The 12,338-nt window shown below is 38.4% G+C and overlaps 2 protein-coding genes across 9 annotated transcripts in view; one reads left to right on the forward strand and one right to left on the reverse strand.

The window, feature by feature from the left end:
- Positions 1-12,338, reverse strand: part of LOC118743456 (mucin-12) — a 149,515-nt gene that overhangs the window by 26,108 nt on the left and 111,069 nt on the right. For all 8 annotated transcript variants that reach the window (XM_036476140.1, XM_036476135.1, XM_036476139.1 and 5 more), the window contains exons 3-10: positions 10,466-10,527; positions 8,398-8,471; positions 3,956-4,074; positions 3,557-3,892; positions 3,217-3,471; positions 2,897-2,977; positions 2,420-2,734; positions 17-122 (exon numbers count right to left, since the gene is read on the reverse strand). In XM_036476140.1, the coding sequence (XP_036332033.1) occupies positions 17-122; positions 2,420-2,734; positions 2,897-2,977; positions 3,217-3,471; positions 3,557-3,892; positions 3,956-4,074; positions 8,398-8,471; positions 10,466-10,527 (1,348 nt within the window). The remainder of the gene's footprint in view (positions 1-16; positions 123-2,419; positions 2,735-2,896; positions 2,978-3,216; positions 3,472-3,556; positions 3,893-3,955; positions 4,075-8,397; positions 8,472-10,465; positions 10,528-12,338) is intronic.
- The window catches only part of LOC118743459 (sodium channel protein Nach-like), a 46,170-nt gene continuing 40,977 nt past the window's right edge, over positions 7,146-12,338 (forward strand). Inside the window, exon 1 of the transcript XR_004993469.1 lies at positions 7,146-7,350. The gene's annotated coding sequence lies outside the window, so the exon portion shown is untranslated. The remainder of the gene's footprint in view (positions 7,351-12,338) is intronic.

The raw sequence follows: 12,338 nt of genomic DNA on the forward strand, positions 1-12,338 counted from the left end.
GAGATTCGGCGCTTACCTTTGGTTATGTGAGCCGGTATAGGTGATGGGCATTGCCGCTGCAAGAGATTGTTGGCGCTGCGCGTATTGGTGGCCGAAAGCGGACGTTCCAGCGAAGAGCAACGCTGTAAGAGTAATTCAAGAATTAGTTATGGAAACGGTAAAATTAAATTTTTTTTTCTAAAAGGAGGTTTTGTGAAAGATGATGATCGCATTTCAACTGATCGACATTAAAGTAGAGCACTGCTCTGCTGGGAAAGAAAATAAACCGCATGTTGAAGTCAACCAAAATTTAGGAGGCAGATCTGGCAAAGATGGGAACTCCTTTGGTCCTGCTATGGTATTTCTGCTCCTATCAAATCTGGGTTTTGGCTATATGACAGCTTGACACCATACGCCTCCTATAACGATTACTAAAGATTCTGGGGAAAAATGTTTCCCATTGCGGTTGAAATCCGGTCCTCGATTGGGACCATTTGGGAACCCACCCAGGCTAGCTCATCATCAGATCCTTTCCGGAAATATTGCGATAAACACGCACTCAAAAACTGAATCTCGATCGAACTACTGATCCGGATACATGTGACCTGTGTGTTACTCATAAAAATTATTCGGAAATTAGGGGCATTTTAGAGCAACCAAAATTAATTTAGATGCTCACTTATTCATGGCATTACGCCAGCTGACTCAAACCTATTTTTGCGAATTTATCAGAAACCGAGTGAGCATCTAAATAAATTTTGGCGGACATAAAAGCACCTAGTTCCTCGAATAATTTTTATCTGTATTTGGAAAAGTGGGTAAGCTGGCGTGACCGATGTTAATCATACGATCAGTGTTGCCGTTGTTCGATTAAAGGGGCAATTTGACCCTTGTTAAGCGCCCATACCCTTTGACCCGACTTTTCCAAAAATTATGTGCAACCTTTGCCTCTTTTTAGAGTAATAGCCCGGCCCTCCTGGCTGAGGTAAATTTTAATGTTCCTTCTCAAGTGTCAAGACACTTTCGACCTCTATTTTTAAAGCCATAAAAAAATAATTTTGAACTAAACGAATCATTCCGTGGTTTATGTCGAGATTTTAACTGTCATTCCAGCACGTTTTACATATCGGACTCTATTTTTACTATAAAGAAAACTATTATTTCCACTCGCAATAATTGAAATACTATCTTTAGCATATCCAATCAGCTGATGAATTTGATTCTGTAGCTGAATAATTTTAGATCTGGACACTTAACAAACTCCTGTTGCCACTACTCGGCACCAAGAAACTAAAAAAAAAGGTTCCGTACGTCATGCGGACTGCGCCCCTCGTGTCGGTTGGGCGGGAATGGAGGGTAAAAAGGCGTTGGGATTAATTAATTAATTAAAATGCAACTCTTCTCTTTGCAGCAGCTAGATTTATGTGTATGTTTGCAACCCTTTTTTGTACAAAGCTTGGCCCGCTATTTTTCTTTTTTTACTAGTAAAAAAAAGCAAAAACAATATGGTGACCGTTTTTTCGTCAATGACCCTTCTTTTTTGTGACTTTCTTAAAATTCTCAACGGCAACACTGCATAGGATTTCCTTATTCAACTTTGGTATTTAAAAAGAGGCTCTAGTTATGTTTTTTCTTGTTTGGCCCTAAGTACGCATTGCTCAGCTCATCGGCTACTCACCATGATGTTGTTCACCACAAATTATTAAAATAGACACATCATTGGCATGGATTCCCCTGGTTGAGTTGAGTAGTACTAAGTTGATAGTGGTAGACTATGAAAGTGGCAAAATCACTACACCCTGAATCATGCCCTATTGTTGCTTCTCGTTAGCATGCAGCTTCCAAATTCTGCTGAAATACTTATGCAGTGCAAGCATCGCCATTAACCATGCGCTGATACACTCCTCGACGGAAAGCTCTTCTAAGAATTTCTGGATGCATAGCTCGAAGGATCCTGATTGGGATCCTGCTTTCCAGTTTTTGGGATTAAAAATACTTTTATGTGCAAAAAACCAAGTGGCAGTACCGGCTAATTGCATTTAATGTCGATCAGTCGTTTTTTTTTTTTTTAACTGACCTATATTTTTTTAAAGCGATCTACATATGTACTATGTATACTAAAGATTTGCTTCGTTTTTGAAATAATTTTTTAAGGATAATCAGAGATGGGACTAGCAATACGAGGCATGCATCATTTACAATTTGTGTATTTGAATTATTTAGGTAGGCGATGATGAAATTTTAGGTGTGGGCTTGATTTGGAATTCAGGTTGGAAAAAGAGATTACGTCCTAAACTTACCACACGTGTTGGTTTCTGAAGTCAAAGTGTAACACAATCAAATTAACAAGAATTAATCACCTCAAATACAAATACATATGTATGTACACACACACAGAGAACAGAAAAAGTCAAGTGTTGAATGGCATAGCGTAACTTACCACAGGCAGAGGTGGACGACTCAGCGCACCAGCTGGCGACTTCAGTGTAGATGGCGCATTGGCACCGGACCCTGCGCCACCTGCGCTGGGCCCATTTGGCGTACCCGGTATGCTGCCGCTCCCGCCATTGCCCTCCATAATGGTCTCGGGATTCTGGAACGTGTAAACAGTGAGAGGCGGTCGTTGGTGGCCCTTTTCGTAGGCGGTTGAGATTGTGTGTGGCCGATCGGCGGCAGGTGGCAGCACAGGCACCGCATCCTGGGAATGTGGAGGCCAAGTGGAAACGGCGTGCGATTGACTAGTGGCAGTGGAAGCCTTATATAAGAGATATTGAAATTAATAAAAGCATAAAAAAAAACAATTCGTTTGGAAAATAAATTAAGCACAAAAGGCAGAATGAGCCACAGACAAAAAATCATAGCGAATTAAAATTTTATTTTACGAAATTTGAAAAGTAATTAATATAAAAATAAAAACCTGTGTGGTTAGCGCTGGCGAAGAGCAAAAGCCACTATCACTGGATTCACCAGGTTTCAAGCGTATTGCAGGCGAAATTAACTGCGGTTGAAAAAAAAGAAAACATAAAATAAACGAATATGACAACAAAAATAAAAACGAAGAACTTAAACAATAAAATCACATATAGAATATGATGAATGGGATGGATACCCTCGCTCAAAGAAATGTAAACGAAAGGTCATGAGTGAAGCGTAACACCGACATTTAGCAGAGCTGCCACCTGGCGCCAGCCAAGCCACTCCACTCTCTCTCTTTCCTTGGTCGCGCCACTCACTCACCTGCGAAAGCGAACGTGGATAGTGGTGATGTCCCGGTGAATTGCTTGAGCCGCTGCTGTTCATGGAGCTAATGGAACAAACGGAGCTTTTGCGTGAACCCAGCGAATTGGAGCAACCACCTTGGGAGCCCGAACCGCCGCCCGGCGACTCGGGGTACAGCGTCATTGTGGCTTTTGCGTCATGTATGAGCTCCTCGGAGGCTGGCGGCAAAACGCTCGGATCCTTCGTTACAATGGCAATTGAATCCATTGCTTCCTATTATGCCGAAAGTAAACAAATTTAAGAAAGGAAACGAGATAAAATTTTTTCGTTGGTGCTAAACTCGACCTACTACACCCACCTGTAAATGCCCGAGCTCCGACATCACTTCGCATTCCTCCTTGACGACCGGCTGCAGCATGTGCACGAAGGTACAGTATCGCAGCCGTTCCTCAATCATTGCCGAACGCAGCGACTTCTTTTCGACCTCTTCCAACTCGGCGCGTCTCAAGGTCACATCTTGCATATGCGAATCCATAAGCGACTGTATGGTGTCCGACTGACCTTTGCGAGCTTTCTTCTGCAGACGCAGCGTATCGCTGGAGCGCTTTTTGAGTTCGGAGCGACAGCGTTTATACTCTTTGGCATGCTCTTTATCTATGGTGATCACTGTGCGTTTCCAGTCTTCTAATTTATCCTGGAAATTCAAAGGTGGTTCGCAAACAATTTTTTATGTTCACAAATAATTAGCTTAACTCACTTGTAGGGGCTGTACCAGGCAGTCCATTATCGCTGTAGTAAAAGTTTTCAGACGTGATTCGACAGCTTTGTGTCGCAGGCAGACACGGGTTAAAGCGGTGCCGATTTCCTTGGAAGCACCTGTAAAAGAAATTAGGGCATCTTGTAGAAATTAAAACACGCACGACGATTACAGATGTATTTCCAAAACATAACAGAATAGCTATTTTTTTTTTTAAACTGTCGATATACTAGCTGTATCTTGCCATGACGGATCAGTCTTTGGCTGAGACTCTCTGAAGCGTCTGCGGAATTTTGGGCAGGTGCATGTCGAACAGATTAGGAGATAGCTCGGAAATTGTGATTTTCGATGTTTGAATTTTCCTTGGAAAAAGGAACGTGATTGGCCTGTAGAAGTCTTCTAGTTCTACTGATCTCAGAGATAATCTGTGTGACGAATGACAGATTGAGGAATGTAAAATCCCGGTACGTCAAGTAGTTTTAGCATCACGATTTAGTTTCCGCTTTGGCTTCCTGCACTTCCTGGGTGTTATGAGCTGTATGTTTCATCTGGTCCCAGGGTGCTCGATGCACTCTCGCAATTACAGGGCTCTGTAATGGTATCCTCTACGAATTTGATGACTGAATCGTCGTTGTATTTTGTCGGTCTAGAAAGCGAATTGACAGTCGCCCACAACCTGCTGACTTCGGTTTGAAGATAATAGGTTCCTGAGAGCTTTAACAGCTTTTGCCGCTTATGTTCCTTAACGATGCGCTTTATCTTGATTCTGGTATCGTCGTGATGGTTTCAAAGCTTCGAATGCGCTTGTGCGCTTCTTAAAAAGTCGTTACAAAAACCTTTTCCCTGCCATTTGTGTGACGCACACCAGCGCGGCGAAACACTTGGGAAATTATTTGACACACTGACCAACATCAAGCACAAAATTACCGCTAATTGAACTAAATAAAATTGTGATTTACGGTTCATTTGAAAACGAATATGAAAAGTCGGAAGTGGTGCTTTTAATTTTTATCAGTGATGCGCTTAAAAAAAAAAATAAGAATTGAAAATTTAACACACTTTCCACTTTATCCTTTTTCCCACGATATCAAAGCAAAGATGGCAAGCAGATTGACGTCGAAGGCAAATGCTCTACGAACTTGATAAACTTGTTTTAAATTGGAAATGAATGATGGACTATTTTGTTATCAACTAAGATTGTATGTACACACCCTATGCTCATAAGCTGTATTCACACCTGTACATTTTGCATTGGTAGGATCTTGAACCCAGAAATCAGTAGTGGCCTCAGTATTACAGAAATTCTGAAAATTCAAGAGCAACATTCTGTGCTCGTAAAAAATTAAATATTTACAGCCCCATCCAAAGTAAGCGTCATGAAAAACATCTCTATAATAACCACGCCATATTGTCTAAGCTTATTTTGGTTGTATATACATATGTACATACACATTTATACCAACCGACAAAGAGAATATTAAATGAAAAAGACAAAAAGACCAACGAGGAGTGTTCGCTATTTTTTTCGTTCAGTTTTCGATTTTGTTTTTTTTTTGCTCTTCTGCAACAGTCACATAGCTGGTGCATGCAACACACGGTCAACAACCGGTCTTCATGCACATTGCCGCCGGCACGCCGCCGCCACCGCCACCGCCACCACACACCGTACCAGATGCAGTGGCACACCGGCTAATATTGTCATTGCAACTGTATTATTTTTGTTGTTATTGGCTGTACCGTTGCAACTGCCCCCATTTAACGGCGACGACGGCTACAGCGACGCTTACACTACCGGTGAGGTGAGGCTATCTACTTTCGTGTACACACACTCTGGCCACACTCTGTCGCTAGACAAATAAAAGAGGGGCACTTGGTGCAGAATGTGGCTAGGTTGGCTGGGGGAGGGAGTGGCGTCGCAAAGTAATAACGCAATTCTACGCCATATGCAACTACAACAGCACCAACAATTACAACAACTGTAACAGGAAACAGAAAAAAATGCGAACTAGTTGCTAGTTGATAGTTGTTGGTTGAAGCTTATTTCTGATCAATTACAAATACGACGACAACAAAAACAACAACAGTGTGACTTTTGATCAAGTTTTTGTGGCACTTTTAGTTGTCGTATCAGTCAATTCTCACACCGACTGTTGAATGCAAAGAGGGCAGCGAACGAAAATAACTTAATTAGAAAAATCAGTCTAAAGACACTTTAAGGTTTTTTATTATTAGAAGTGAATAAATCGAATATCGTCATGTCGACTCGCTTTATGGTTTGGCGTTTTTTTTTTCTAACTTAATTTAGGTTTAGTTAAAGTTAGCTGCGATGCGGCTGAGTAGTTAGAGGCAGGCCCAGGTTCGAGCAACATCTAAATTAGAAAACGTTTTTTTTTTTTTTTGTCTAACAGTAGCGAATTGGAGGAGCAGTGCTGCGGGCAAAAACTTGGCAAAACTGTAAGCGCCAAAATATTATTATTACTATAAAGTTAGATTGCGCTCTTCATGAAGTTACATTATCATTGTCAAGAGGATTCTTTAAGTTTTTTTTCTGTATGCCTTTAAAACATTCTAGACTGAATAATCTAGTCATATGTCGGTGAAGCCATTGTCCTTTTCTCTTCAGTTCCTTCGGAAAAAGTTATGTGGAGCAGCGATCTACCGTGCATTCGTTTTTAATAGTTTTCCTTGGAACTCGATACTATTTTCCTAGTAAAGATAGAGCCAGAAATAGTTGTAAAACCATTATCTGCCTGCGGCGTATACAGATTTATACCATTAAGCGAAGGAGTGAATCTGCATATCGTTAGCTTAATATAGAAAGGCCCTATCTCACATCGTCGTCGCCGAAATACATAAATCCGTAACTAATTAAAAATCTAAAATTCACTTTTAGATTCATTATGATGCATTTCATTAAATTATAAGTCCCTACATCGTTTTATGCAATAAAATTTTTTAGTCAGTTACGGCTTTTTTGCATTTAGGACCTTTCTATATTACGGTAAGGACATACCTACTACACCCCAAACAGCGTACAAATAGCAGGGAAAAAAATACGAACACAGCAATTGCGCCCAAACCAAACGACAATTAACACTTCGACAAATAATATCGGCAAAAAAAACTTGACCACCACTCAAGTAGATTTCCACCCTTTGTGGGAACGAAAATATGAACCAACGAAAAAGGGAGAAAATATTACACAATGCATTAAGCTTTGCATACATAATGAGCGGTGCTGGGTTTAGGGCGTTTTGTAATACATACTTATTTGTTACAATTTCACAGCATAGACGAGTTCTAAACATACATTTCAAGGGTTCAGAAGCACAGAATTGTTTTGGCGGGTTGGCGACATTCACTTAAGCTTACTTAACGCTCACTGAGAAAAGCAAGTACATACGTCTAAGTCATTACATTATCCCCCAGCTAAATGGAAAAAAGGGCAGTCGAGCGAGTTGCTCGCTAGTGAAATTCATTTACAAAATACTCGCATGCATCCCACTACAGACAAGGGCCACACGAGTCAAGTGAATAGCTTGACTGCAACGAAGCTTTAATGTTAAAATCCTGCATTTCCATGAATACATTTTAGAAGGAATAAAAAAGTGCATAGTTTAGCAAATATACATAGTTGTTGTTGTAATAGCATACACATTCTCCAAAGAGTTTTTGGGGAGTAATGCTAGAGTGACAGTCCTTGGGCCAAATACATACATATATATACATACGTACGTACATATGTATGTACATAAATCTGGGTCGTTCCGGTTACGTAGGTCCAACTGTCGTGGGAACGTAGTATGTAAGATGGTCGTGGTCAGTGCTTGCGGACGCGCGCCTACTATATCAACAACCTTCACATGGTCAGCTAACTAAAAAAAAATGTCAATAACAAGGCACATTTGAGGCGGAGGCAGTCGTTCGAGTAGCTAACAGTGATTCCAGTGACGAACTCTGGGATCGCCGCCAAACTTCACTTCCTCAACTTGCGTCAGAAAAAAACAAATTACGAACGTAGAATCAGGTAAATGAATTCTGCAAGTACGCGGAAACAAAGATGGCAGTGGTAAGCGGAAAGCAGCGATCGATCAGCCTATGGCGTCGTAGCTTTGTTTATTTATTTGTGATTTCTGGCAATAAACAGCGTGATGCCGCAACATGTTTAGCCGTTGGTGATCAATCTGATGGCAGCAGAAATGCTGCGGGCAACATTGCTGCGTAATAGTGCAACATGTGCGTGTGCTTTTGGAACGCTTTCCCACAAGTGAAGCGTCAGAGGAATCGCGAGAATAAAATCTCTCTATTGCGTTGCGTTGTTTATTTCGAAGTTCTTCTATTTTTATTTGCACATACAATACGTTGTATGTATAAATATACATATGTATATATGTACGATAATAGAATGTTTGTACATCTATGCGTTGGGGGTTTGAACTTACCTCTTGAATTTGTTGCTGCGTCTGCGATTTTTTGGAAGGCATCCAAATATGCGGCGATTGCCTGAATGGCGGCACTGCAAATAAACAGAGATAAAAAACATTAAATTAAATTTGAAAGTGCTACATATGTATGTATGTATGTAGATATACACGTTCATATGTACACATGTAGTTATATACATACAGATGTTTATATTTTTGTATATCATCACTAAACCGAAAATTGCTTTGCTGCTCTCAAATGATTTGTTTAATTCTTTTTTTTTTGTACAATTTTAGTCGCGATAAAAATACAGATTTTTTTTATTACAAAGTGCGAAATTGTTTTGCGGTGATGGTGATTTTACGCAGATACACTTTGTGTTGGCGGACAAAGCGTGCTTCACAAGAACAAAATAATGGTGTAATTAAAGAGTCCGAATAGAATAAAAATTCTTTAAAAAAAATATACTATATACGATAAGGAACTATGTATGTATTTGTAACCAACTCTTTTGCCGAATTTTCACCTGGCATTGAAATGGCAAAAGATGTGTGCCATTTAAAAAAATGTTATTAAGTAGGTTTTCGTATTTACATAATGACATAAGTACATACATATATACATACATATTTTGTGTAGCCCACCTTTGTCAGTAAACTTTTTGTTGTTTAAAATGCCTAGAAGATTAATTTAATGAAAAAAGTTTGAGGTTATAAAATATTCGTAAACAAAAGATGCTGAGATTGTTATCCAAATACAAAAAAGTAACATCCAAGTTCATAAAACTAAGATGTTTTAAGCCCGGATCGCACGACAGTTTCTCATGCAATCGGAGTTACTGCAGCAAAGGAGCAAAGGAGTGTCTGCGAATGGCTTTAGTGCGGACCTATTTAAATCTTCTATTTTATTTATTGCCCCAATAAATTACGACGATTTTGCGATTGTAAAAACTTTCAGAAAGTAATTCATCACCAATGCAATCGTTTTGTGCAATTCCGTGCTTCTGAGGGAAATCAAATTCGCTTTGTTATGCGGAAAAAGCAGGCAACTCTCACAGGTCATTTATAATACCGAAAGTAGGCCACGAATTCCACATACAACAAATGATGGCATAAACATACTTAGGTCAAATGCAAATTTTATGATTTTAACTTCAGCGTTCGGGCATTTCTCATATACAGTGGTGGAAGAAATAATAGAAACTTTTTACTTTGACCAGTTTTGGCTATATTACTTTGTTTATTCGATGTTTAATGTTTTTGTATAAAAGTCTAACCAATATATAACACACAATATATAAATCCATATTTCAAAGTTTGTACAAAAATTATAAAAATTCAACAAATTTTAACAAAATCCCCCAAAAATTTAAAACTTTTTAATCAGATTTTACATTAAATTTTTTTTTTTTTTTTGAGCATGGTCGAGCATACTTTATATGGGAGAAAATGCACAACACCGCCAGCCAAATAAATTATTAAAAATCATAGCGTCTTGCGGTTTGCAGATTTACTAAAATTTAATGGGCTATAAAACTGCATACCCAAAATTTTTCAAAAAAATCTGATTGAAAAGTTTGAAATTTTTCGGGGGATTTTGATAAACTGTGTTGAATTTTTATAATTTTTGTACAAAACTTTGAAATGTGGATTTATATGGTGTGTGTTATATATTGCGCTAGACTTTTATACAAAAATATTAAAAATCGAATAAACAAAGTAAAATAGCCAAAACTGGTCAAAGTAAAAAAGTTTCTATTATTTCTTCCACCACTGTATGTATGTATGTATGAATGTAGATATGCATTTAACGATTTCCATGAATAATTGTATGTGTATGTATGTATGTACACAGCTACATACATTGCTAGTGGACCACTACTTCCAATAATGATGCCACTCTATACATATTTGAATTTTTTCCAATTGTTTGTTTAGAAAATAAACATTTCAGCAGATTATTCCCAACATAAACAAATTAGGTAAAGAAAGCCGTAAAAAGTTTCAGTTAGAGCAAAGGAAAATAATTTTGATAATTGCTGAAGAGAGCAGCGGCCGTAGTCGAGAGACAAGAGTAGGTACTTACCGTAAACATTGGTGTAACTTCGTGGCCTTGGTAACAAAGTCTTCCCATAGCGGTGATGTATTCTGAAAGAGGAGCACAGAAAAATGCGGTGGATTAGAAAGGAATAGATACACAATTTGCACAATTTAAGTGATTTACTTGCAAAATGAACGTAGGTACGTTAAAATAACTTAATAATTAAGAAAACAGAAACAGAAAACAAATATGTACGCCACCTTTTTAACATTTTGTATACAAATTCAACAATCGCCTTTAATCCAACTTAAATTACTTATTTAATTCGATTAAAATGTTGTTTGAGATCGACCAGCCAGCCAGCAAAGTACTCTCATTTTCATGTGCTTATTACAAAAATATTTCGCACAATATTTTTCACATTTTTTCATAAATTAAATTCGCAGACACAAAATGGCTGAGGCTCTTGCCGGCGGAGGTGGATAATTGCGGATGAAATGACATTCAACAGTTCAACAAAGTTGTAACAACTTTTGCACTGCAAATAGCAACAACAATAACAAAACAAATTAAACAAATTGTTGTTTTTGTGCAAAATAACGATGATTTACGCGCAGCTGGAATGTGAACTAAAATTTAAGCAGAAAAATAATAATAATCCCACTGAAGTAACTTTTCGCCCGGCAAGCGGTGGTGGAAATTCATTTAATCGGATACCCGCTGGGCAAGCAAGCGAGGACCGGCCGTATTAAATGGAATGAAAAAGCCACATGCCCTTTAAGGGATCAATCTCAGCTATTAATTAAAAAAACAAATCATGTGTACGAATATTCCGAATTTGAAGTAAAATAGATTTGGGAATTCATGGCGTGAAAATCTTTCAGAGGATTATGTGAATCTGATATAGTTGTAAGCTTTATTTAAAAACTTGTTTACAAATATATATGTATGTACATATCGACGGTCCTCTGCAATAAGGACTCAACTCGAAATTTCATGTTTTTGAGTTATATAGCGATTACGTTTATAAATGGCATATTTTTCTGTGGCAAAGTGGCAAAAGAAGTAGGCAGGCCTTACTACTGTTTGTTTTTCTCGTTTATCCGCCTCCAAGTTTCCTTTGGAAAAAATTTTATTGAAAGTTGTTTTCTTCCTCTTTGGGTTTCGTTACATAACGTAATTTTACAATACAAACGCGCTAAAAGCATCAGCACAAGTGCCCTAAAAGTATGCAATAAAATTTTATAGGTGTATAATTCGCAATGTTCGGCCGGATATTTGCTTTTCGTGTCAATGAGCGAACGAACAATAGACTTTATCGCGGTCATTTTGTTTCAGAGAAACTATAACTCTTATCATCTCAATGTGTATCTACATCAGCGATGGGCAGAGAGAGCTTTTCCTCTGCACGCTTTCTGTACAAAAAGTATAGAAAGCTTAAAAGAGCTTTCCACGCGGGCAAGGCGGTGCCCATCACCGATACGTATCGCACATTTGTCCAAAACAATACCAAATCGAGTTAAATACTATATCTAAAATGAAAAGGTTGCTTTGGAATGTGTAAGTTTAGATAAATAGGCGCAACCGATTCATTTTCACACAAAACGAATAGGCGCAATTAAAGCGTCGGTCGGCCTTAACCGGATGTCGTAAACGGAAAGAAAGATTAAATGTGCGAGAAGGATACAAAGTAAGAATGACTTAGTTTTGCCTGCCCAATACTTGCCTTTTTCCACGACAGGTTCGTTGCTAGACTTGTTGTATGGAGAAAATGAGTAACACCTTCCACAAAAAAAAAAAAAAATACCGAAAAGCAACGGTAAGTAAAATTTAATGTTCTACAAAACTGCGTACTCAGAATATTTCTAGGAAATCTTATTAAAAAGCTCAAAATTTTGATGAAACTTTTGTCGAATTT

The sequence above is a fragment of the Rhagoletis pomonella genome, unplaced genomic scaffold (genome assembly GCF_013731165.1).
Source record: "Rhagoletis pomonella isolate Grant_MI unplaced genomic scaffold, Rhpom_1.0 Rhpom_scaffold_00007, whole genome shotgun sequence".
In the NCBI taxonomy this organism is placed as follows: domain Eukaryota; kingdom Metazoa; phylum Arthropoda; class Insecta; order Diptera; family Tephritidae; genus Rhagoletis; species Rhagoletis pomonella.